We start from the raw sequence: 22,503 nt of genomic DNA, 5'->3' as shown, positions 1-22,503 counted from the left end.
TAGTACCTACCTCTCAGGATTGTTCTGAGAATAAAATATTATATATAAAGTATTTTTGATACCTTACAGTGTTATATAAATGTACTATACTATAATGTTATATAATATATAACATATAAAGCTCTATAAGAACTCAGAAGACTGGCATGGGATAGAGATAGTGGCATGGGATAGTGATAGCTGTGTTCAAGTATTTGAGGAGCTGTCATATGGAAAAGTGAGTTGTCTTAGTTGCTTCTAGGTGACAGAATCAGAAGCAATAGGTAGAAGTTACAAAAAGATAAATTAAGGCTTGACGCCAGGGGAAAAAATGCCATTAGAGATACTCAGGAATGAAATGAGCATTCTAAGAAGGTAGATTCCTCCTCATTGAAGGTCTTCTGGTTGTAGCCCAATGACTACTTGTCAGATATAGTGGGAATCCTTTTAAATTATGGATTGATGACAAACCACGGTCTGGTACTGGCTAAGAAGCAGAATCATAGATCAATGGAACAGATTAGATATACAATATACAGGGATAGATGACCTTAGAAACTTAGTGTTTGATAAACCCAAAGGCCCTAGCTTTTGGGATAAGAACTCACTCTCTAACAAAAATTGCTGAAAAAATTGGATAACAGAATGGCAGAAGCTAGGTGTATGCAAATATTTCACACACTATATCCAAGATAAGGTCAAAATTGGTATATTATTGAAATATAAAGAATGATACCATAAGGAAGTTAGGGAAACACAGAATAGTTTAATGGCAGATGTATGGAAAGGGAAAGAATTTATGAACAAACAAGAAGATATAGACAGCATTAAAAGATGTAAAATGAATAATTTAAATTTTGTTAAATTAAAAAGCTTTTGTACAAACAAAACTAATATAGCCAATATTAGAAGGGAAACAACAAATGGGGGGGGGGATTTACAACAAGTTTTTTTGAGACAACTCTGAGGTATCACCTCAAACCTATCAGATTGGCCAATATAACAGTAAAGAAAAGTGATAAATGGCAAAATTGGGACTCTAATGCATTGTTGGTGGAGTTGTGTACTGAACCAACCATTCTGAAGGGCAATTTGAACTTATGCCTGAAAGGGCTATAAAACTGTATATACCCTTTGATCCTATAATACCACTACTGGATCTGTATACCAAAGAGATCATAAAAAAGGGGGAAAGGACCTACTTCCACAAAAATATTTATAGCATCTCTTTTTGTGGTGGCAAAGAAGTGGAAGTTGAAGGGATGTCCATCGATTGAGGAATGGTTTTGGTATGTTTGAGTGACAGAATACTTTTATACTTTAAGTAGTAATATGCAGGATGATTTTGGGAAAAGTTGGAAGGATCTACATGTACTGACGCAGAGTGAAATAAGCAGGACCAGGAGAACATTAATACACAGTAAGAGCAATACTATAAGATGATCAACTATTAAAGACTTAGCTACCCTCAGCAATACAATGATCTGGGACAATTCTAAAGGACTTAAAACAAAGAATGCTATTTACCTCCAGAGAAAGAACTGCTGGAATCAGACTCAGAACTAAGCATATTATCTTCCACATTAGTTTATTTATAGTTTTATTCTGAGCTTTTGGTTTTACATGAATAATGACCAATATGGAAATATGTTTTGCATGATAATACATGTATAACAGATCAAATTGCTTACCATCCCTGAGAAGGGAGGAGGGAGACAATTTGGATCTTATACTGTTGGAAAATGTATGTTGAAAATTGTTATAACATATATGTGGGAAAATGGAATATCAGAATAAATAAAAATATTAAATTATGTATCGAACTAGATAGCTATTGTGGTCCCTTCCAACTCTCAGATTCTCTCATTTTGTTATCTAATGTAAATGAGAACACAAATATCAGAATTACTGAAGGGAGCTATGTAAAACAAAGATCTTCCTTCTCTGTTCTACCTTGTCCTCCTCCATAAAAGAAAAAAAGGAATAGTCCATAAAAATGCTAAGGTATGTGGCTTTGCTTGGTGAAGGCTGGTTTTAAGGGACAGAAGAAAGAGTACCTATTTAACACTAATTTTTAGGTAGCGGTAACTTTCCTTACATAAAACTAATGTATACTAAGTAATACTTAGTACTTAAACTCTCTATTCTAAATCTACATTTCTCTGGGCCAAAAACTCCAACCTGGGAATGGGAATGGGAATAGACCTCATTGTCAGGAAGTCCTAAACCTACTGTCCTGACAACTTGGCACAAATCATAGAAATCCTAACTCATCTGGGTTTGCATCAACAATCAACACAAAGGGCTTGTCTGGGTCTACAAAAGCAAACACTGGTATGTGAATTGGCCAATGAACCAAGTCTTTGAAAGCTGACCACATTTCTGAGTCCAGCAGCCTCCAGTTGGTTCCAAGGCATCAGAATTCCTCACCTGATATTCATTGTTTGAGCTTTGGTTTCCTATTCTCCTTTTTCTCTTTTGTCTCCTTCCAACTTGGTATCTACTTGTAAGTTCATTTAGGGATTCTGTGTCAGTGGCAAAATTCTCAACAAACCTTCAGTAATATCTCCTAAACCCTAGGAAAACGGAGCTCATTCTAGTATTTTTGACATGGCCCCGTGGTAAGCACCTCTATCTTTCCAGGTCAGTGTTTATCTCTTTGCAGACATTAAGTGACCTACATATTTAGAAAACAATCTACAGATTTGACTTTTGTTAACATACAGCTTTAAAACAGCTGCTTCCAACTGATTTGGTACCTTGAATGGTATCCCTTATGTTTCCCAGAGAGTCTTCTCAACCGCAATTTCCAACTGTTCTAGTGTCTTCAATACTTGCTACTTGGATGGTTTTCTCAAACACAAGATCATCCAAGTAGATCTAATTTCAAAACAGCTTTCATTCCTTGCTCCCTTTCCCCAATTAAGGTTCTAAAATATGGGTCCTGGAGGCTGCTGAGATTTCCTGCAGGCATATATTCCAATGGAGAATATCTTCAGATCAGTAGGAGTTCCCTGAATGGAGATAATTCCCCTTTGTATTACTGACCTGCTCTAGGAGTCAGGCAGGGCCCCTTGCATACCTAACACCAAAGTTGAGGCTTGGATCCATTCTGCTTCATTCAGTGGTCTGTATTCCAGAAACATTTTATTTTTCCCAGGCTTTTTGTTCCAGCCACGCCACAGCTGATGTCTGAGAGATAAAGGACTTCATAATTGTCATTTAATCACTAACTCCTTAATGTGATTCCTTGGATCTTCAGTTTCTGAGGGAAATCTTGAGCCAGTGCCAGGTTAAGTTCTTGAGTATCAGTCATCAGTACTCAAGCATGTTCAACAGAAACCTGTATGGCCTGTATTTACTATGATAAATCAGTTTCTTTAGAGATCTAATGATTTTCTTATTTCCAAATCAATTAAATCCAGTAAGCATTCGTTCAATACCTACTATGTGCCAGGCACTGTGCTAGGGGTTAGAAATAATGCCCTCTCTCATCCCCCAAAAAAGTTCTTGGCCTCAAGGACCTTATACATCTCCATGCTCATGTTCAAAACCAAAGCTATGAGGACTTATCCTTTTTTTCAGGCAACTAAGGTTTCCATAATAGTAGATCATCACAGAATATCCCCTACCAAAAAACAAAACTTATACTCAAATCATTTGTATAGACTACCATACGCAGCTTGGAGAAGTTAAATCCCTCATTTTTTTCAGAAGAAAAAGTATCAGGCACAAAGAGAAGTGACATGTCCAGAAGAGTCACAGAGCTAGTAACAGGAATCAGACTCAAAACCCTCTCTTTGAATGAAAACACAGCACTTATTACCATTGTGCTTTGGCTATCAGCACATCTCATTGCTACTGTCCATATTGCTTCTCAAAGCTGGAGGTCTCTGTTGTAATCAATCTATAGAATACATTTATTAAGAACCTGCTATATACCAAAGGCAGCCAGGTAACTCAGTGGATTGAGAATTCAGGTCTGGAGACAGAAAGTCCTGGGTTCAAATTTGACCTCAGATACTTCCTAGTTGCATGACCCTAGGCAAGTCATTTACACCCCATTGCCTAGCCCTTATCACTCTTCTGCCATGAAACCAAAAAACAGTACTGATTCTAAGACAGAAGGTAGGAACTCGCTACATGCAAGGTAATAGCAACACAGATATGAAAGTTAAACTATCTCTGCACTTGTGGAGCTTAAATTCCAGTAGGAGACATAACATTGTAAAAATTTTAATTACTTGATAAGAAAGTACAAAATATATAAATGTGACAAGAGTATTGACCAACAAGGACCTAGGTCTTAGAGCATGTATAGATTTATCCTTCCTTTTGAGCTCTATAGAACATGTGTAATGTTCTCTTTCTAATTTTCTATGTGTTCGATTCCCTTTATAGTTTAAGCTTGAGCTCACTCTCCCTATGGATTTTTTATCTGCACAAACATTTACTTTAGGGGATGTTTTTGTAATTTCTGTCTTTGTCCCTTTGTTAAAGCTAATTATTATTGACTGGTTAATCAATACTGAGGTTCACAAAAAAAAATGGGTGCTCCTGAGCAACACTGTTAGAAACTCCAGTTCTTCAGGCTTACCTGAAGAAAGAATGCTGAAAGAGGAAACAGTCAACAGCTTTCTAGAGCCACAACCTGACAGTTCCGGTGGAAGCCCGGTGAGTAGCTCAAGGAGAATGTTAATGAAAGTAAATATTGAGTGAGGAAAAAACACTAAGTGGGGAGGGAGAAGGAATCAGGAAATACTTCTTGAAGTTGAAGGTACTAAGCATTTGAGCTAGAGGAAATAAGTAAAGAGATAGAAATGAGGGAGCGAGAGCCTTCACTGGGAGAGAACAATCTAAGGAAAGGCACTGAGATGGAAGTTGGAAAATTATGTTGATGCAATAGCAAGCGGGTTAGTTTGTTTGAACCATAAGCAAGAACTAACAAGAACTAGCATTCATGAATGCTTTAAAGTTTATAGATTGCTTTGCAAATATTACTTCATTTTATCCCAACAATAATCCTGAGAGAGAGTGAAATTATTATCTTTCTTTTATAAATAAGAAAACAGTGGCAGGCAGAAGTTAAATGACTGGCCCTAGGCTATAGCTATTAAGTGTCTGAGTTGAGATATAAACTCAGGTCTTCTTGCCTCCAGGCCCAGTGAAATGCTCTCTGCCAGTTGCATCACCTAGCTGCTATAGAGTGCATGCTTAAGGAAATCATGTGTAATCAACCTAGAAAGATTGGCTCTTCAAGTTCATTCTGTGTCATCTACATGTAAATTGACTGGAAAAGAAAGGTAGTTATATATTTTAAAGGCCATGCCATATCAAACACAAACTTCAAAAAGCAGTTATCAAATATCTCCCTTTTTAGCATTTAGCATTTATCTTGATTCTTAGAACATTTCAGTTCTGTGCTCTAGACCAGGTTCAAATGTTTCCTTCTCCTGCAATAACAATGGTGACACCCCATAATAAAGAAAAGTTCTAGCAGAAAGTTTTTTTATTCTGATTTGGTAACTGTTCTAACTTTCCTAGAGCATTACTCACCCCACTCCCATTTGGGGGCAATGACCATGCTCAGAGCTCGGGACTTGACCTTAATGAACCTAGGGATAACCTCCTCTTTCTTCCAAAAGAATGATACTGTTCTTTTTGCTTTTTAATCTCACAGGCTAAAGAAATGATAGTGAATCTATGGCACGAGTGCCAAAGATGGCACACAGAGATCTCTCTGTGGGCATATGGCCACCCCACCTCAGTTCAATTCTAGAAAGGCAGAGGGACTCAGGCAGAGCTGCTCCCCTTCCCCTCTCCACTGTGCCTGACAACATTTTATCACATTACCCACCCCTATGCCCAGCAGCCCAATGAGAGTGCATGGATGGTAAGGTGGGTAGCTCATAGGTGGCAGAGCTGGAGGGGAGCAGAGCACTCAGGACACTTCCCTTCCCCTCTATACACTTGCTGAGGACATTCCTCACTTCACCCACCCCTCTGCCCTGCAGCCCAATGAGAGCACTTTCTCCCTCCCTACATGGGGTAATGGTGGGGAGAGGCACAGCACTCAGTCTGGGGGAATGAGATAGGGTGGGGCCTGGCACTCTGTCTCTAAAAGGTTCACCATCACTAGTCTAAAGTCCTTCTTTTCATATCACTATCCTGCCCAAGGAACCAACCTAACTGCTCTGTTACAAGTTGGAACATAAATATCAGAATATCTGAAGACGATCTTCATCAATTTCATCAATCTGACATGTCATTTTGCATTTTTAATTCTTTTAGTGCATTACACATCAAAAAAGTGACAAGAAAATACTTTAACTGTTGCTAATATTCAAATTACTACAAAATCAACAAAGATGACAATGAGAAAAGAGAACTACAAATCAAAAGAATAAAAATGGAAATTCACATTGATATAACATTATAAGGTTTACAAAGGTGTTTCCTCACAATAATTCTCAGAAAAGAATACCAAGATTTTTATTATCCATATTTTATAGAGGAAAAAACAGAGGCTTAGACAGATATAGTGACAGATTATAAAACCACTGTGCGAAAGCCAAAATTGGAATCCAAATCGCCAGGCTTCTCCAGCATTTGTATACATGACTGATTATATTATTGCATGTCGTTTTTTTTCATGCCAGGACAAAATCAAAGTGGGTACTTCTGAATACAAACAATTCTTAATGAAACTCAAAGCATTACAAGTTAGCCTTTCCTGGAAATCACATTTCAAGGATTGTAATTGTGACTGTTTACTTTTCCTAAAAATGTTAAATATTATAAATAGCATGGAAACATGAAACAATCTCTTCACAATTAACTTTATGCAAACTCTCTCTGGTATGAGTCTGTGCTGAGCAACCTCAGTAAATATATGTCAATTACCACTGTCAAAAACAAATTTTTGCTCATATTTTCCTTTTCAAAACTGGTTTGTTTATAGAATCTAAAAGCAAAATTGCAAAATGTATTATGAAAAGAATTCAAAACAGAAGGTCCCACTGACCTACTGTATTTCACTTTTTGGAAAAAAGTAAGTTGTACCAGACCTCATATTATACTATAAAACAAAAATCACCATAACTCTTTAGAACTGATTTTTTAATAGAAAAGTAGGTCAGTGGAACAAACTATATAAGAAAGAATCATAAATGTATCAATTCAATAACCCATATCCAAATAAACCTTAGAAGGCAAATTATTTTGGAAAGCATTTTGTATTTAAGGAGAACTCTTCTGGGGAAACCAAGAAAATTTTTGGCAAAAATGGCTTTTTTAAAATCAACATCCTACATTATACATTATATAAGCTCAAAACAAATACACAATCTGAATATCACAGATCATACCAACTGAAAGAAAAACCAACAGCAGAAAAGCACATTGCTTACTTTCACAGCTATGGATAGTAGAACAGATACTTAACCAATCAAAAAGTAGAGGTAATAGCAAAAGCTAAGATGGCAAATTTCAATTACATGAAATTCAAAAGATTTTGCATGAGTCCATTCAGTGTCAACACAATAATAAGAGAAGGTATTAGATGGAGAGGAAAAATCTTTGCAACAAGTATCTCTAATAAGGATCTCATATCCAACATATACAGGGAACTAATGAAAATAAATAACCGAAGAACTATTCTCTAGTGGAAAACACTGGCTACAAAATATGAACTAAGTTGTTAAAAGAAGAATTCCAAGACCATATGAATTGCAACCACATGAAAGACTATCCCAATTCATTATTTAATAATGAATGAACTATCATCAAAACAATTCTGGGAGGAGAAGCTAGGTGACTCAGTGAATAGAGAGAAAGTCAAGCCTGGAAATAAGAAATCTTGGGTTCAAATCTGACCTTAAACACTTAGCTGTGTGACCTTGGGCAAGTCACTTAACCAAAACTACCAAGTCTTTAACAGTCTTCTGTCTTGAAACTTATATGTAGTAGCAATTCTAAGATGAGTAAAGGTTTTGAATTGTTACCTTGCAACCAGAAAAATAGGCAAAAGTGACAAAAGATGGGAATAGTTAGTGCTGGAGGGATTGTGGAAAAACAGACATGCTAAGATACTACTGGTAGGGTTGTGAATTGGTACAGTCATTCTGAAAAGCAACTTGGAATTATGCTTTTATAAAGTGGCTCAGTTGACATGGAAATCCCATGGATATGTATCTGCCCCCAGAAAGTCAAAGACAAAAGGAAAAGAAAACTCATATCAAAAAATTAATAACAGAAGCTCTTTATGGTAGCTAAGAACTGATATCAAAGTAGATATTAAATAGGAAGTGGCTAACCATACTAAAGTAGATGAATGTAATAAAATACATATTACTGTGCCATAAAAAAGGATAACTATGGAGAACATTGCATTTACTGTCAAGTTGGATTGAGATGTTGGCGAGCTCGTCTGTGACTTTCCTTTTCGTTATAGGTTACTAGGGATAGCTTGCTGGAGAGGGAAGAGGGGAAGAATTCATTCTGAAATGAAGGTAATGAAAAAAATAAAATCTATTTTTTTAGAGAAAATATAAACTATGGAATTAAATTTCATGGCTCCAGAACCAGTTCTCTTTCCACTGTACCACACTGCCTCCTGAGCAGGGTGATCAAGGAAAAACTTTCCTTTCCAAAATAAAAGAGATATTTGAACTTGTAGGACAGAAAAATGGTTTAAAGTTCGACAAGAAGAGGAAGGATAAAGTCTTTTCAGGCACAGGAAATGGCTCAAACAAAGGTGGATTTCTGGGGGAAGGGGGATATGGATCATGTTTGGGGAACAATAAGTAATCCAGTTTATCTGAATAGTAGAGTAGTAGAAGGAAAGAGGTGGAAGATAGGCGTAGAAATACAAAGGAAGAAAAAAACCAGAATAAGTAGTTTGGGTTTAATTGCATGGGCAATGGAAAGAGTGGAAAGAGGAAAGGCTTTTTAAGAGAAAATGGAAAAATCTGAGAGCAGCACAGACTAGAAGAGAGACTAGAGATGGGGAGAATTAATTCTTAGGAGGCTAATGCCATAATAATTCAAGTGGAAGATGAGGCGAAAGCCTATTACTAGATGGTAATAATGAGGAACAGGAACAAGAGAATACAATCTAGGAGTATAATGGAGGTAAAATTGCCAGGATTTGGAGTTAGAATGGCTATAGGAGGGGAGGGGGAAGGAAGAGGATAAGATAAGCCTGGAGTGTTGCATTTCATTGAGAAGGAGAATGATGGTGCTGTTACAGATAAACGGAAAATCAGGAGGCTTTAGTTTGGAAAGGAATGAGAATCTCTTCAGTTGCTAGGCTAATGACTTCATTTGGACATATGTAGCCTCTTCGTGAATTCAGTCCTAATAATCATAACTCAGTTTTTACACAGTGATCTAAAATTTATAGAGTGCAACATCAATTGATCAATTTTGTTTTGTTTTATTTGAAGTCCAACCTGGAATGTGGGAAAATCCCTCAACTGATGCAGAGAGGTAACTGCCTAAGGTGGAGGGAGTAAATGTCTTGTTCATAGTCAGGACAAGTCAGAGGAAGGAATTCAATCGTAGTCTTCCTGACTCCAAATCTCAAATCAAGGGAGGGAGTCTTCCTTTGGGTCTTTTTAACATAACACTCAGAAAGTCTATCTGTTATCCCTCGCTATATAAGCATGCCACTTCTTTTTTTGATTAGGCATTTCCTGGATAATATCAAAGACTCCACTTCTTGTGTGCAAGTGACCATCACTGGCATTGTGCTGCTGTCTGTGCCCACCTGGCATCTCTATGCTGTCCTGGCATCACTAAGAAAATGCTGGTGCTAAAGAGATGAGATCTGTGCAATGATCCTCTGATTATCAGTTGAAGTAGAAAATAAGGTGATGGATGTTAGCCAAAGAATGCCCTGCATGAAGTCCAAATGGAAGAGAAATTCCCTGCAGATGTTTATATTCTCCAGATGCTTTAGTTTGTGGCTGATGTGTTAATTATATCAAGATATGGAATATTACAGAACCTTCTCAATGAGCACCATAGCCATTGAAAAGAGCTTAGTTTAAGAAAGCACAGGAGAAAAAAGAAATGATAGAGGAACATCAATTGCTCATACTATCAGATGGAGTAGCTGAGAAGCTCAATAAGTTTGTCAATCATTACACAAATGACAATACAAATAACAGTAATAACTTGTATTTCTATAGCCCTTTAAGGTTTGCAAAATGCTTTACAATCCTTATTTCATTTTATCCTCACAACAACCCTGGGAAGTGTATACTATTATTATTCCTATTTTACAGATGAAGAAATTGAGGTACCCAGAGGTTAAGTGACTTGCACATGGTCACAGAGCTGGTGTGGGGGACAGGATTTGAACTGATCTTCTTCACCCTGTCTCAAGCACTCTATCCATTATACCACCCAGATCCCTTGTCTATCTTGGACAGCTACTGTAGCTGGACAATAAGTGGGGCCTCAAGAGGGATAGAGCAGGCCAAATTGCATTCAGGAAACCATATAGCACTTTCAATAATCCCAAGTTGCTCCCTAAAATAAAAGCCCATCATTTAAATTTCTTATTCATCGGATTTCAAATACAAACTGAAATTTGATGATGAAATCTTATGGGAATCAGAACCAGAATCGAATGTTGTCAGGTTATAGAAACATCCAATTTCCAGAAACAGTTGGAGAGAATTTTCCCAATGCAAAAAAATAATAACTTATGAATTTTCTAAGTAACAGCTTGCTTTTCTTAATGGATTCCATACTGCAGGGTTCCTCCTTCCTGTGTTATTCTCTCCAAGTAAAATGAATCCATTCTTCCCAAGGGACATGCCACTGCCTTGTAGGACTATTTCCAAATGCTATTCAGGCATCTGAAAAGCCCTTGCATAAAATCCCTAGTTTCCCCCAAAGCACAAGGTTCAAGTACCACTTCCTACTGGTAGTTGAATGTTAGCCGTCTCCCTCCTTCCCTTGAAATTACTTTGTATTAAGTACACTTATAGTTTGTATTGCTTATCTGTGTACACATTGTTTCTTCCCAGTAAAATACAAATTCCTTGATGGCAAGAACTATTTTCTGACTCTGAATATCTCTAACACCTATACAACTGCCTGACATGCAGGTTCTCAAAAAATCATAAATTTGACCTGAACTAACTTTAACTGAACCCTCTGCAACAGAAAGTTAGATGGCTCACAGTATGCCAGGTATAAATGCAGTGGGCTATCTACTGGTTCTCTCCACAACTAGCTAAAGAGAAGACAACAATGAAGTTGTAATCAAATCACATTACTGATACCATGACTCATTTAAAACTACAAAAAAAAGAAAGAAAGAAAGAAAGAAAGAAATCAATAAGGAAAGCACTGGGGCAGCTAGATTGCTCAGTGGATAGAGAGCCAGCCCTGGAGAGGGAAGGTTCTGGGTTCAAATTCGACCTCACACACCTCCTCACTGTGTGATCCTGGGCAAGTCACTTAACTCCAGTTGGCTAGCCCTTACCACTCTTCTGCCTTGGAACCAATACTCAGTATAGATTCAAAGATAGAAGGTAAGCATTTTTAAAATAAAAATAAAGACCAGCACATAGATCTTCCATGTCATTAAGATCAAGAGAATAGGGCTTTCTGTGACATAAGAATCATAAAGTTTAAAGGTCAGGTTTGGAGGCTCCTAAATGTTGCATACTGTAAAAACCTCTGGAACCTCTGAAAAAAAACTTCTGGAACCTCCTCACAATGACTAGCTGATTACTTCAACCTGTCTGTGTTAAAAAATAGAAACATCCCATAAGGAGAGCAAGACCGAATCATTTGTGGAGAGCAGGGCACAATGCCAACATCAGATTCCATTCTATGAGAACCAAACACACTGAGTTTTCTCTCTGCTTTCACAAGGAGTGTGCATAAAAGTGACAACAACATTCCCCAGAGCATCTGTCTACTCTGATCTCACATGTGGGTGCCAGGAGGGCATTTAAAGTCACTAATTTAATATTCTGGAGGTCTGGGCATCAATCTCTTCTTCCTCTTGATTCCCCATTGTTACCAATGTCATACTTGGATTATTGCAACAGATCAATTAATCCCTTAACTTTCCTAAACCCTCGGCCCTATAATCATAGAATTATGGAGGTAAAGAGAGAAGGGTCCTTAAGGGGTCATCCAATCTACCCCTCTTATTTTACAGCTGAGTTAACTGAGGCACAGAGAGATTGAGTGATTTGCCTAGAGTAACACACTTGTCTGAGGCTAAATTCAAGCTGACAATTTCCTGCCTCCAGGTCCAGTGAGCTTCACCATTTTGAGTTCAGATTGATCTCCCCAGAACATTACTATCAGGGCACTGCACTCAGCAAAAACTCAAGTGTTTCTACAATCAACAACATTGCAATCTGGTATATCCAGAAGCTTTACTAAATTGGCCTCTTACTTGGAGGCTGCCCTAGCACCAGCTTCTCCAAGGTACTAGAGACTTCTGGCTGGGTGGAAAGCACTTTCATTTTCTGTCCCCACAAGGGATATCTGTTCTGATCTAATGCTGTGTCCAAACTATCCTTCTCTTAATGACTGCCAGGTTCATCTTCCTCATTCACAAGTCCATTCCATTCACTTGTCTGCTCAAAACTCCACAAAGGCTCTCCACTACCTACCAAAATGAAGCCCAAACTCCATAACCTGGCATTAAAGTCCCCATACAACTTGATGTGTCCCCACCTCTCTAGTCTTGTCTCATGCTGACACCCAAACCTGTAAGATTTGTTTCAGCTAAACTGGACTGTTCACCATCCTGTGTACACATCTAGTAATCTCCCACTTCCGTGCTTTTGCTTACACTATAATTAACACCCCCCCCCATCATTGGATTGTAAACTCTATGATAAGAAAAACTGCATCCTGTGTAAAATCTAGGTCACTATTCAATTCCTTACATAGTATTCTCTCCACAAAGTAAAAATTTAATGAATGTCTGGCGAAATGAATTTAATTTCTGCCTTTTGAAATTCTACTCATCATTTGAAATCCAGGTCCTCAATAAAGACTTCTTTCCTCCTCCTCCTCCTCCTCCTCTTTGCCTTCTCTCCTGCTATTCAGGAATGATCTTTCCCACCTTAGACTCACATTGCTTCTCTATTATATTCCTCTTCATTCTTTACCATAAAATTATCCTTTAGTTATTAGATCATCAACCATTGCCCACCCACTAAGTATGGATGTACTCCAAGGCTCTGTCCTCAGACCCTCTTCTCTCCTCTCTCTAAACGCTGTCCTTTAGCGATCTTAATAATTTTCATGGCTTCAATTATCATCTCTATGCAAATAACTCTGACAGCTCTTTCTATATACAGATATATATGTGCATGCATTCTGTGGTGTTTTAGTCATTTTCAGTCATGTTTGAGACCCCATTTGGGGTTTGCTGGAATGGTTTACCATTTCTTCCTCCAACTCATTTTACAGATGAGAAAACTGAGGCGAACAGAGTTTAAGTGACTTATCCATGGTCACATAGCTAGTAAGTATCTGAGGTCAAATTTGAACTCATTCAAAGGAGTTTCCTCATCTGGGTGTTCCTCATAGCAATGAAATCAGAGGTTCGATCCCTATCTCTTCTGTCTCTAAGATAAATTACAAACTCCTCCGCATCATATTTAAAGGCCTCCATAATCTGGCTCCAAAGGCTGCTAGGTGGCTCAGTAGATAGGGTGCTGGGGTTAGAGTCATAAAGACTCATCTTCCCAAGTTCAAAATCAGCCTCAGACATTTACAAGTTATGTGACCCTGGGAAAGTCACTTAACTGGTTTCCCTCAATTCCTCATCTGTAAAATGAGTTAAAGAAGAAAATGGCAAAGCATTCTAGTATCTTTTCCAAGAAAACCTCAAATGAGGTAAAAAAATCAGATATGCCTGAAAAACAACAGAACAACTAATCTGCCTCCAACTTACCATTTCAGACAGATCGTCCTGTTAGCCTGCCTCTCTCTCAAATTTCCCTATTTCTTTTGAGAACATTGTCGTTCTCCCCATCACTGAGATTCATACTCTCAGTTCTCCTTGAACCTTCCCACTCCACCCCCTTACTAACTTGAATCATATTGCAGAAAGCATTAGCATCGTTTCCTTTTCCATGAACAAGAGAGTAAGATAAACTTTATTCAAAAGAGCCATAACTGTCACAAGAATAGAAAAAAAAAACTTTTAAGTAGTCGTGGTAATACTCGATTTTGTCCACACCAAGAGTTAAAAACAAAATGTTCCTACTAAGAGGAATATCTTCAAGATGATCTGATTCCATCATATGCATAGTTAAGTTTTTTTTCAAAATAAAGTTTCTTTTGCAAACAAGGAAATAAAATATAATGAAATTACACTTTTTGGCAGGAAAAATATAAACAAACTAGTGATAATGTGAGAATAAAATAAGAGAGAATAAAAACAAGTCAGTAAACTACATATTGGAGTTGTGGAATGAAGTACCTCAATTTTACAATTATGAAGTTTATGAAATCTTCCACACACTGTAGTCCAGGAAACTGGACCAGTATTTATTTCCTATATTGGTCACATAATCTCCAGGGCCCGACATTTGCACAATGCCTGGCTTGTGCCACATGCTTATTGCTGCTTCTCTAAATAACCATCTTCAAGGTCACCTCCTCCAAGAAGCCTTCCTTGATTCCCCTGCCTTCCCAATTAGTGTTTTCTCCCTCTCCTTAATCTGTCTACATGTTTCATCTTTCCATTCACAGTTGAAACTCAGTCCATTCTCTTTATATACATACATGCTCCCAGAACATCTTGAGGTCAAGATTTCCATTTTTGACTGTGACTCATGTCCTCCCCTCCACTTTCAACTTGCACAGTAACTTTCACAGAATTTAAGTGTGATGAATTATGATATATTTGTTTGTGTTTCATCTCCCTTGCTCCACTTATAAGCTTCCAGAAGGCAAGAAGTCAAATCTTCATTAGTCTAGCATCTCCCCAAGGGTCCAGCAGTTTCTTACTCACTCTGCCCTTAATGAATACTAAGTGACAGATTAGAACACAACAGAGGTGAAAAGCAAGGAGAGACTTCAAGCGTTGTATATCAACCAGACCTTAGATTTTACAGTTGAAAAAACAAAGATCCAGAGAATTTAAACAATTTGTCTTAAGTTTGTGGTAATGTTCAGACTAGAATAGAAGTCTCTTGGAAAGCAGGCCAATTTATTTTTTGTTAGTGATTTCTTTCCTTTGTCCTGATTGCTTTGACTCTGGTAATGCTGATTCTTTCCTTCTGAGTATCTGTCCCTGGCTTCTCTTTTATTCACTCCTTAATTGATGGTGGAATTTGCAAAAGACCTGTCCCCAGACCTTCTCTTTCTATACACATTCTCTTTCTGGGTGGTCATATGAATTCCCAAATTTTGATTATCATGTCCAGGTGAAAAGACTAATTCAAAAGCATTTTTTAAGCACATGCCTTATACCAGACCCTTTTCTAGGCATGGAGGCTACAAAGACTATATAGTTTCTGTCTGTTTTCAAGTAACTTACGTAATAATAAAAATGGCTGGCATGCAAATAGGTTTGCAAAGTGGTGCCAAAAAATAAATGTGTTCAATAAGTAAATAAACTTATATGTGAACATATATACACACATATGCATATATATAAAAGAAATACAAAGTAATGGGAGGGCATTAACGACTCAAGAAAGATTTTTAAAAAATAAAACCTTACCTTCTCTCTTAAAATTGATACTATTAGTTTCAACACAGAAGAATGGTAAGGGATAAGCAACATGGGTTGTGACTTGACCAGGAACACACTGCTGGGAAGTGTCTGAATTCAGATTTGAACCCAGGACTTCCTATCTCCAGCCTTGTCTCTACTGAGTTACCTGACTGCCACTAAAAAATTTCCTCAAACAGGTGGCACTTGAGCTGAACTACAAAGGAAGTTTGAAGTTAAAAGTGGGGATAGGGAGGGAGATGATTCCAGGCTTTTGAAACAATCTTTGCAAAGTCATCAAGGCAGGAAAGAGAATGTTAAAGAATACAGTAGGACTTCATTTTACTTGAACTCAACGCACATGAATTCAGATATATATGCTTGGCAATTGAAAAGACTAAAGGCAGGGAAAAAAAAAGTTTTAATCCCACACTAAATCCAAGTTATTTTCCCACACCAAGTAAAGTCTTACTGCAGTTCACCCCATCACCATCATTCTCACTCTGAGAAGCATTAGTGTGAGCCATTACATTGTTTTGAGCCAAACATCAGTTCCCTCCTCAGTTTTTGTCCAGGGTTCTAGCTGGTAACAAGTCCTGTCGGAGTCAGAGCGGTGCTTCTCTCTGTTTCATTAATGATATTTAGTTATTGATAATGGTCCCAATATATATGAGTAGGGATACAGGGAGCTCTGATAAGCCTACGAAAATCATAAAGTGCCTACGAACATTTGTATAACATTTATTCAATAATGGGGTTTGCTCTTAAGCATGATTTTCAACTTATGAAAAGGGTCTCGGAATGCATTGGTCGAGTAAAACAAGGCCTTACTGTAATAACAAGTAGGCCAGTTTGGCTGAAAAGTAGAGTATATGATGAGCACTGCTGTGCAATTAGCTTAGAAATATAGGCTTCAATCAGGTTGTAAAGGGCTTTAAATGCCAAACAGAGGCATGTGTACATTGTTCTTAGGAGCCACACCGAAGCTTCTTTTGCAAAAGTCTACCTGGTCAGACCTGAGGAATGTCCAATTGGCAAATGTGAGGGGGATGGATCAAAGAGTTATCAAATCTTTCTCCCTAGCCCCAGCCTCTTTCCAGACTCAATTTTCCGTTTGCCAACTGTTTCCTGCAAAGCCCAACATGCTTAATTCAACACCTCACTGTTAGTATCTTATTTTCTTCTTGACTTACCCATCTTTGTCAATTATAACAACATCCTCCCCTATTTTTACCCATGACAATTCCCTCTCCTTCATCTCAACATCTAGTCACTGAATATACTGTTGTTTCTAATTCAACAAAACCATTTGGCTTCTGTCCACTTCACAAATAACTTAAATTTCCCTGCTCCCCACCTTTAGAAATCTATGCCTGGAATGCTTTTCATTTTATCTGTCTTTTTAAATCCTAATCAGCCTTCAAAAACTAGCTCTGAAGACTCCATGATGCCTGATTCTCCTAGGCAGGAACATCTCTCATTGTACTTTGTCATAGAATTAAATGATTTTCAGCTTAAATGAGTTTCCAAAATAATCTAATACAAATTCCCTAATTTTATAAATGAGGAACCTAAAGGCCTACAAACTAACTTGCTAAAGATCAAACAATTACTGAATAAATGTCAAATTTCTCTGACTCCATTCCAGTAAACCAATTTGTTAGTTCTGTTTCAAATTAATTATTTGTAAGTTCATCTCCTCCATTAGATTTAGTGTTTTTCTAAGGCAGGAATCCATTAGTGCCTAGAACATTACTTTACACTATTTGTTGTTTTCCAAATGCATGGAAACATGTTTCTACTGTATCTCCAGAGCATAGATGATCCTCACTACAAAGGGAAAGAAATAACAAAGTAATTAAAGCCCATTAACTTTTTTAGAAGGAAAAGTGTGCTGTTGGTTTTTTTTTTACTAGAATCCCTAATGGCATCCTTCAGGTAACACCCTTTTCTTTAAAATAAGTATAAGGATTAAATAAAAATAAATTGAATTTAAAAATAAATTAAATAAAAATAAGGATTGGAGATTTTTTTTTATTTCTTGTTTAATTATGGAACTAAAACAATTACCTGACCGCAGCCTACCTGTAAACCGGCACAGAAGATTATGACAATCCAGATATCCAACCACCAGAAGGTCTTTGGCAGGGCCATGGGTCCTGATCTCAGAAGGCTCGCTGTCTGCCTATCAGAAAAAGCAACGATTTCAAAAAATGTTCCCACCCCAGTGCCCCTCTCCCCCTCGGAAGCTTGGTGACTCAGCCGGACGTAGCCTGGGAATGGGGCATTGGATTCCGAGCAACTCAAACATGGGGAAGGTTTTTGCTGGCGAGGGAAGCAGACTCAGGGCACATGCCATGATCAGTATAAGGGATGAGGTATTTCCAATTAGGGAAAAGAAGTTGTGGACCTGGCCAAAGGGCAAAGCCTTGGCATACTTAAGTAAGCGTAGTATGCGCCGAGTGGGTGAATATAGGAGAGGATACCTATTTGCAATTTTTGCTGAGCGCACGTGCGTGTACGTGTGAAGAGCAGCCGCACCCGTGCGCCCCACCTCTCCCGTTCCCATTCGGCTGGGTGGGGCGTCCGGCGCCTTGCCCCGGGGGCAAGCCTCAGACTGCCCGGGAGCCCAACCGACTCCAAGGTTCCAATCCTCCTCAACGCGGGAGCGCAACCCAGAGGCCAGATATCTTGGGACTCCCTAGCCAAGGCTTGGCGCGTGCCCGCCCAAAGGCTCTCTGGAGTAGGTTCCACGTGGAAACCGTCCAGAAACAGAGCGAGGAGGCCAAAGAAGTCAGTCCTCCTGGCGCTACCCAGGCGCGACGTCGGAACAGACGCAGGGTCCGGCCCGCTGCCACGATCGCCGGATTCTTTGCAGACCCGGAAGTTCAGGAAGAGTCACCTCTCCCTCCTAAACCCCCTGTCGCGAGGCCCTGCACCTGTACGTCGGCCTATGCCAACCTAAGGACGCCCCCGAGACCCGAGCACCTATAGCTATTCTTAAGCTGGGAGGTCGCCAGAACAACCCCAACTTTTCTCTCTGCTTTGGAGTTGTGCCTGGTCGAGGCGACCCTGAATCTCAGAAAACTGGGAATTGGGGAAGAGTGGGCAGCTTATGGGTGGGTGTCTTTTTGCATAGTTTCCTTTCAGTTTCAGGAAATAGGCAAAGAATGACGTTCTAAAAGTGGTGTGTTGTAATGGCCCATGGTCATTCCTCACTTCTGTTTCGCAGAGCTGGGAAGTGCAGCGCCCCCGCCTTAGCAGAGCCGCTCTGTCCGTGGGTGGATGGATGGCTTCGCACTCATCTGGAGAAAGCATTAACGGGACCCGACCTAATGCGATCCGCAAATGTGCAGCTTCTTCCGACCTGTCGCGACTTCTTCGCGGCGAACTGATACCGAGTCTCCGGGACACTGCCCCTTGCTGAGTGCTCTCCCCACGGCAGTAGCCTACAGTTTCAGCAATCGACACCCGTGTCTCCCTCCCCCTTAACGCGCACACACATAAGCACGCACATCCACTTAATCCCCCTTAACTGCGCCCCAGTTCTCTCGAGCCGCCACCACCCCCACCCCTCAAACACACACAAGCCCTTCACTCTTCAGAACGACGCAGCCCCTAGAGTGACAGCTCATTATACCCTAGGGTAAGTCCATTCTTCCTCAACATATGTCATAAATGGAGCATGCTGTCCCCCTCCTTTAGTGCCAAGGTCAGTCCCCTAACGTGCTGTCAATTGATGAGACTTTCGGTGGCTGCCTGGTTCTCCAGCCCGCGGCTCAGTTGGCTCTGACCTCTACCTAAGTACCATTAGAATCCGAAAACTTCACCCCGCTTCCAGGCGGGTTTCCTTATCCCCTCCGTTTTCCCGTTCTTCTACTGCACCCACCTTGCACCGATGGATGACCTGTACTCTGTAACTTCCACCCAAGGGCCGCTCCAACTCCGCGCGAGGCTGCGAGGAGAGCAATTGCGTTCCCGTCACCACTACTGGGGATGATGCCTTCTCATTCGGAGCCTAGAGAAGCATGACCTTACTGCACGTCGGCCTCCAATCCGCGGCGTCGCAGCCGCCAAGATGTTAAATGGTTCTGGAGCCGAGGCTGCCCCACCTCTCCATCTCCCCCACTCCCCCCACCCCCCCAACCCCCGCCTTCCCCTCCTATCCCCACTCCTGGGACTGCCCCGGCGCGGAGCACTTGCGGGAGCCAGACTCGGGAGAGCGCGCGCGCCGCCACCTGTAGCACCGGAGCAAGTGCACTGGACCATGCGCCCTACCCCCACTGAAGACCTCCGCCCCTCTCCCAGCTGCCCACTGCCCCAGGATGGAGCTTAGTCTTCAAGAGGACTTCCCACAACCGAGGCAGTTTTCCTTCCATCACTCACAGTCACTTTCATATTCCCCAGAAATGCAGGGACAAACGCCCAGAACTAGGGTAAAAAGTGGCCAGGGGCCCGGCTTCCCCTGGGGGCAGGTGATTGCCTAATGAGTAAGGTACCTTAGACTAGGAGACTTGGTCAGAATCTCCTAGCCCGAGTTTGCAGAAAACCAGTCCTTGCCCAGTGCCTCCTGCCAGGTGTCGTGCCAAAGGCAGGGAATGCAGCCCCGGGCGTGTTATGGTGGAAATGCTGCAGCGTTACAAAACGTAACCAGCATTCAGGGAAGGGTGGGGAGGAATATGTTGCAAAACAAACCCAGTCATCGCTGCATTCAGAGAAAGGTAGACTCTGGAATAATAAACCCAGAGATCAAAACATACTCTATTTCCTCACTCAAGTTTAATAGATAGACTTTTACCTTAAACATCTGTCTTGTGCCTGTAAAACTTTAGAGCTCTGAGCCATGGTATAATGTCCAAAACAGCGAAAACTCTAGTGGCTAACTTTTTATCCAGCTTCTCGGCTGTGATGGGCACTGGCTATTAAAATGCCTTTACCGCCGCCTCGTCCTCGCAACCTAGTACATGGAGTCGACGAGGACAGTAAAACCCCTTGCTATTGTACGCGTGCCATGTACACTAAGAGTGTGCACCAATGAACTAAACATAACCGATGAAGGGCTTGCGAAAATATGCTGAGCTGGAAACTTTTCCAAATGGCTCACGCTTCCGCGAGGGAATGGAGCCTCCTCGTTAAGTAGGAACCGAGCGCCCTCTAGCGGAATAAGTGCTCCGAACTGGGTTGCAGTAGACACGAGCTGGAATCCTTCAATTTGGCGGAGGGACCCGCTTGCGACGTGGACAGAAGTAAGGTAAGGGTGGTGAAGCGGTAATAGGAATTGTAACTCCGACAGTTAAGCGTCTGCGATTCTTTGCCAGAGGATGCGAAGGTTTTTCGTTTATAAGCGTGTCTTTATAACATAACTAAGAGGCAGAGCACTTTGGCGGATAGAGAGCCGGCTTTAGAGCCAAGAAAATCTGAGTTTAAGCTCTACTTCTGAAGTCTCTTGGCTTTGTGACCCTAGGCAAGTCATTTAACTTCTCCATGCCCTAAGCAACTCTCTGAAGGAGAAGTGGTTGATGAGAAATTGAAAGGGGGAATGAGTTTACTATACCCATGAAATCACGGAGAGCCTCTTTTCCTGTATCTATTTACTTTGTAGTTTTTATTTTTGAGTATCAGTTAAGCCAAAAAACAGGTACTGCTTTCTTACCAGTGCCTTCTTAACTCACATTCTCCCTTCAGTATTCTACTGTGGGATTGACCACTTACGAGATGGAATTTCACTAAATTATGAATTATGAAATTTAGGAATTTTAAAGTTATGAAAATTTTTAAATGAAAGAATTCGCGGCTTCCCTGAAAACTGAATTGGACCTATTACCAAAGAAGCAGAAGAAATAAGTTGGATTAAAAAAAGACAGGAGGGAGCAGAACACAAGCTATGTAAGACGAATGCCAAAGTCGTGGGAAATACCCATGAGGAGAGTTGGGTACCCCGGGCCGGTCTACACTATTTAACTGTCCTTTCCACTGGTAGAAATGGTGCATTCTTTCTAAACCAGCCACACGATGCTCCTTGGCCAAAGCTGAAATAGAAAAGTGGGGATGGGTTTGGCCAGGCTTGTTAGGCAATGGAGATACCCCTGGGAGCTTTTCTTGGAAGATCTAGGCAGCATTACAGAGTGGCGGGAGGCTATTGGGCTTGGGAATCAAACGATCTGGATTCAATATTCTGCCTCACTCTTACTAGTGAGGAGACTTTACCTCCCAGAGCCTGGTTCTTCACCTGTGAAGTGCCTGCCTAATAGGGTTGGTGTGAGGATCAAATGAGATGCCAACATTGGCGTTATTTTAATGTGAAATTATAATTATTATTTATATTAATTATATAAGTCATTGATCTAGTTTCATTTCCCAGCCTATGCACTCCTCTCAGACCTTTCTCAGGGGTCAACAGACATTCACTCCAGTCTAGGTGTTATGGGGAAAACAAAGTAGAAAGATGACTACATGGGTCCATCCCTCAAGAAGTTTATGTTTACATTCATTTTTTAAAAATTATTTTATTTTCTGATGCATGTTCTCTCCTGCTCACTCCATCAAAATAGCAAGTAAAACAAACCGGTTACACTCATGCTAGCCAATTCCACCACTGGCCACGATTTAAAATAAAACAAATAACTGTCTCCACTTTGAATCCTTCCGTCCTCTATCAAGAGGTTGATGTTTCATCACGTACACTTCAATTGTGGTTGGGGATGATGCCAAATCCCCAAATGATTCAGAGCTGTCTGTATGGCAATATTACTATCATATAAATTGTCCTGATTCTGCTGACTTGCCTCTGCATCAGGCCATACCAGTCT

The 22,503-nt window shown here is 40.2% G+C and overlaps 1 protein-coding gene across 2 annotated transcripts in view; it reads right to left on the bottom strand.

The window, feature by feature from the left end:
* Nucleotides 1-19,796, bottom strand: part of ADAMTSL3 (ADAMTS like 3) — a 628,767-nt gene extending 608,971 nt beyond the window's left edge. The window contains exons 1-2 of one of the 2 annotated variants that reach the window (XM_007479267.3): nucleotides 19,584-19,796; nucleotides 17,780-17,879 (exon numbers count right to left, since the gene is read on the bottom strand). In XM_007479267.3, coding sequence (XP_007479329.1) covers nucleotides 17,780-17,848 — 69 coding nt within the window. In that variant the 5' untranslated portion in view covers nucleotides 17,849-17,879; nucleotides 19,584-19,796. The remainder of the gene's footprint in view (nucleotides 1-17,779; nucleotides 17,880-19,583) is intronic. The other variant, XM_056805881.1, reaches the window with a different exon arrangement.
* Between the last annotated feature and the right edge of the window lie 2,707 nt (nucleotides 19,797-22,503).

Source organism: Monodelphis domestica, chromosome 1 (assembly GCF_027887165.1).
Source record: "Monodelphis domestica isolate mMonDom1 chromosome 1, mMonDom1.pri, whole genome shotgun sequence".
Classification (NCBI taxonomy): domain Eukaryota; kingdom Metazoa; phylum Chordata; class Mammalia; order Didelphimorphia; family Didelphidae; genus Monodelphis; species Monodelphis domestica.
This window is presented reverse-complemented; position numbering and strand designations above follow the sequence as displayed.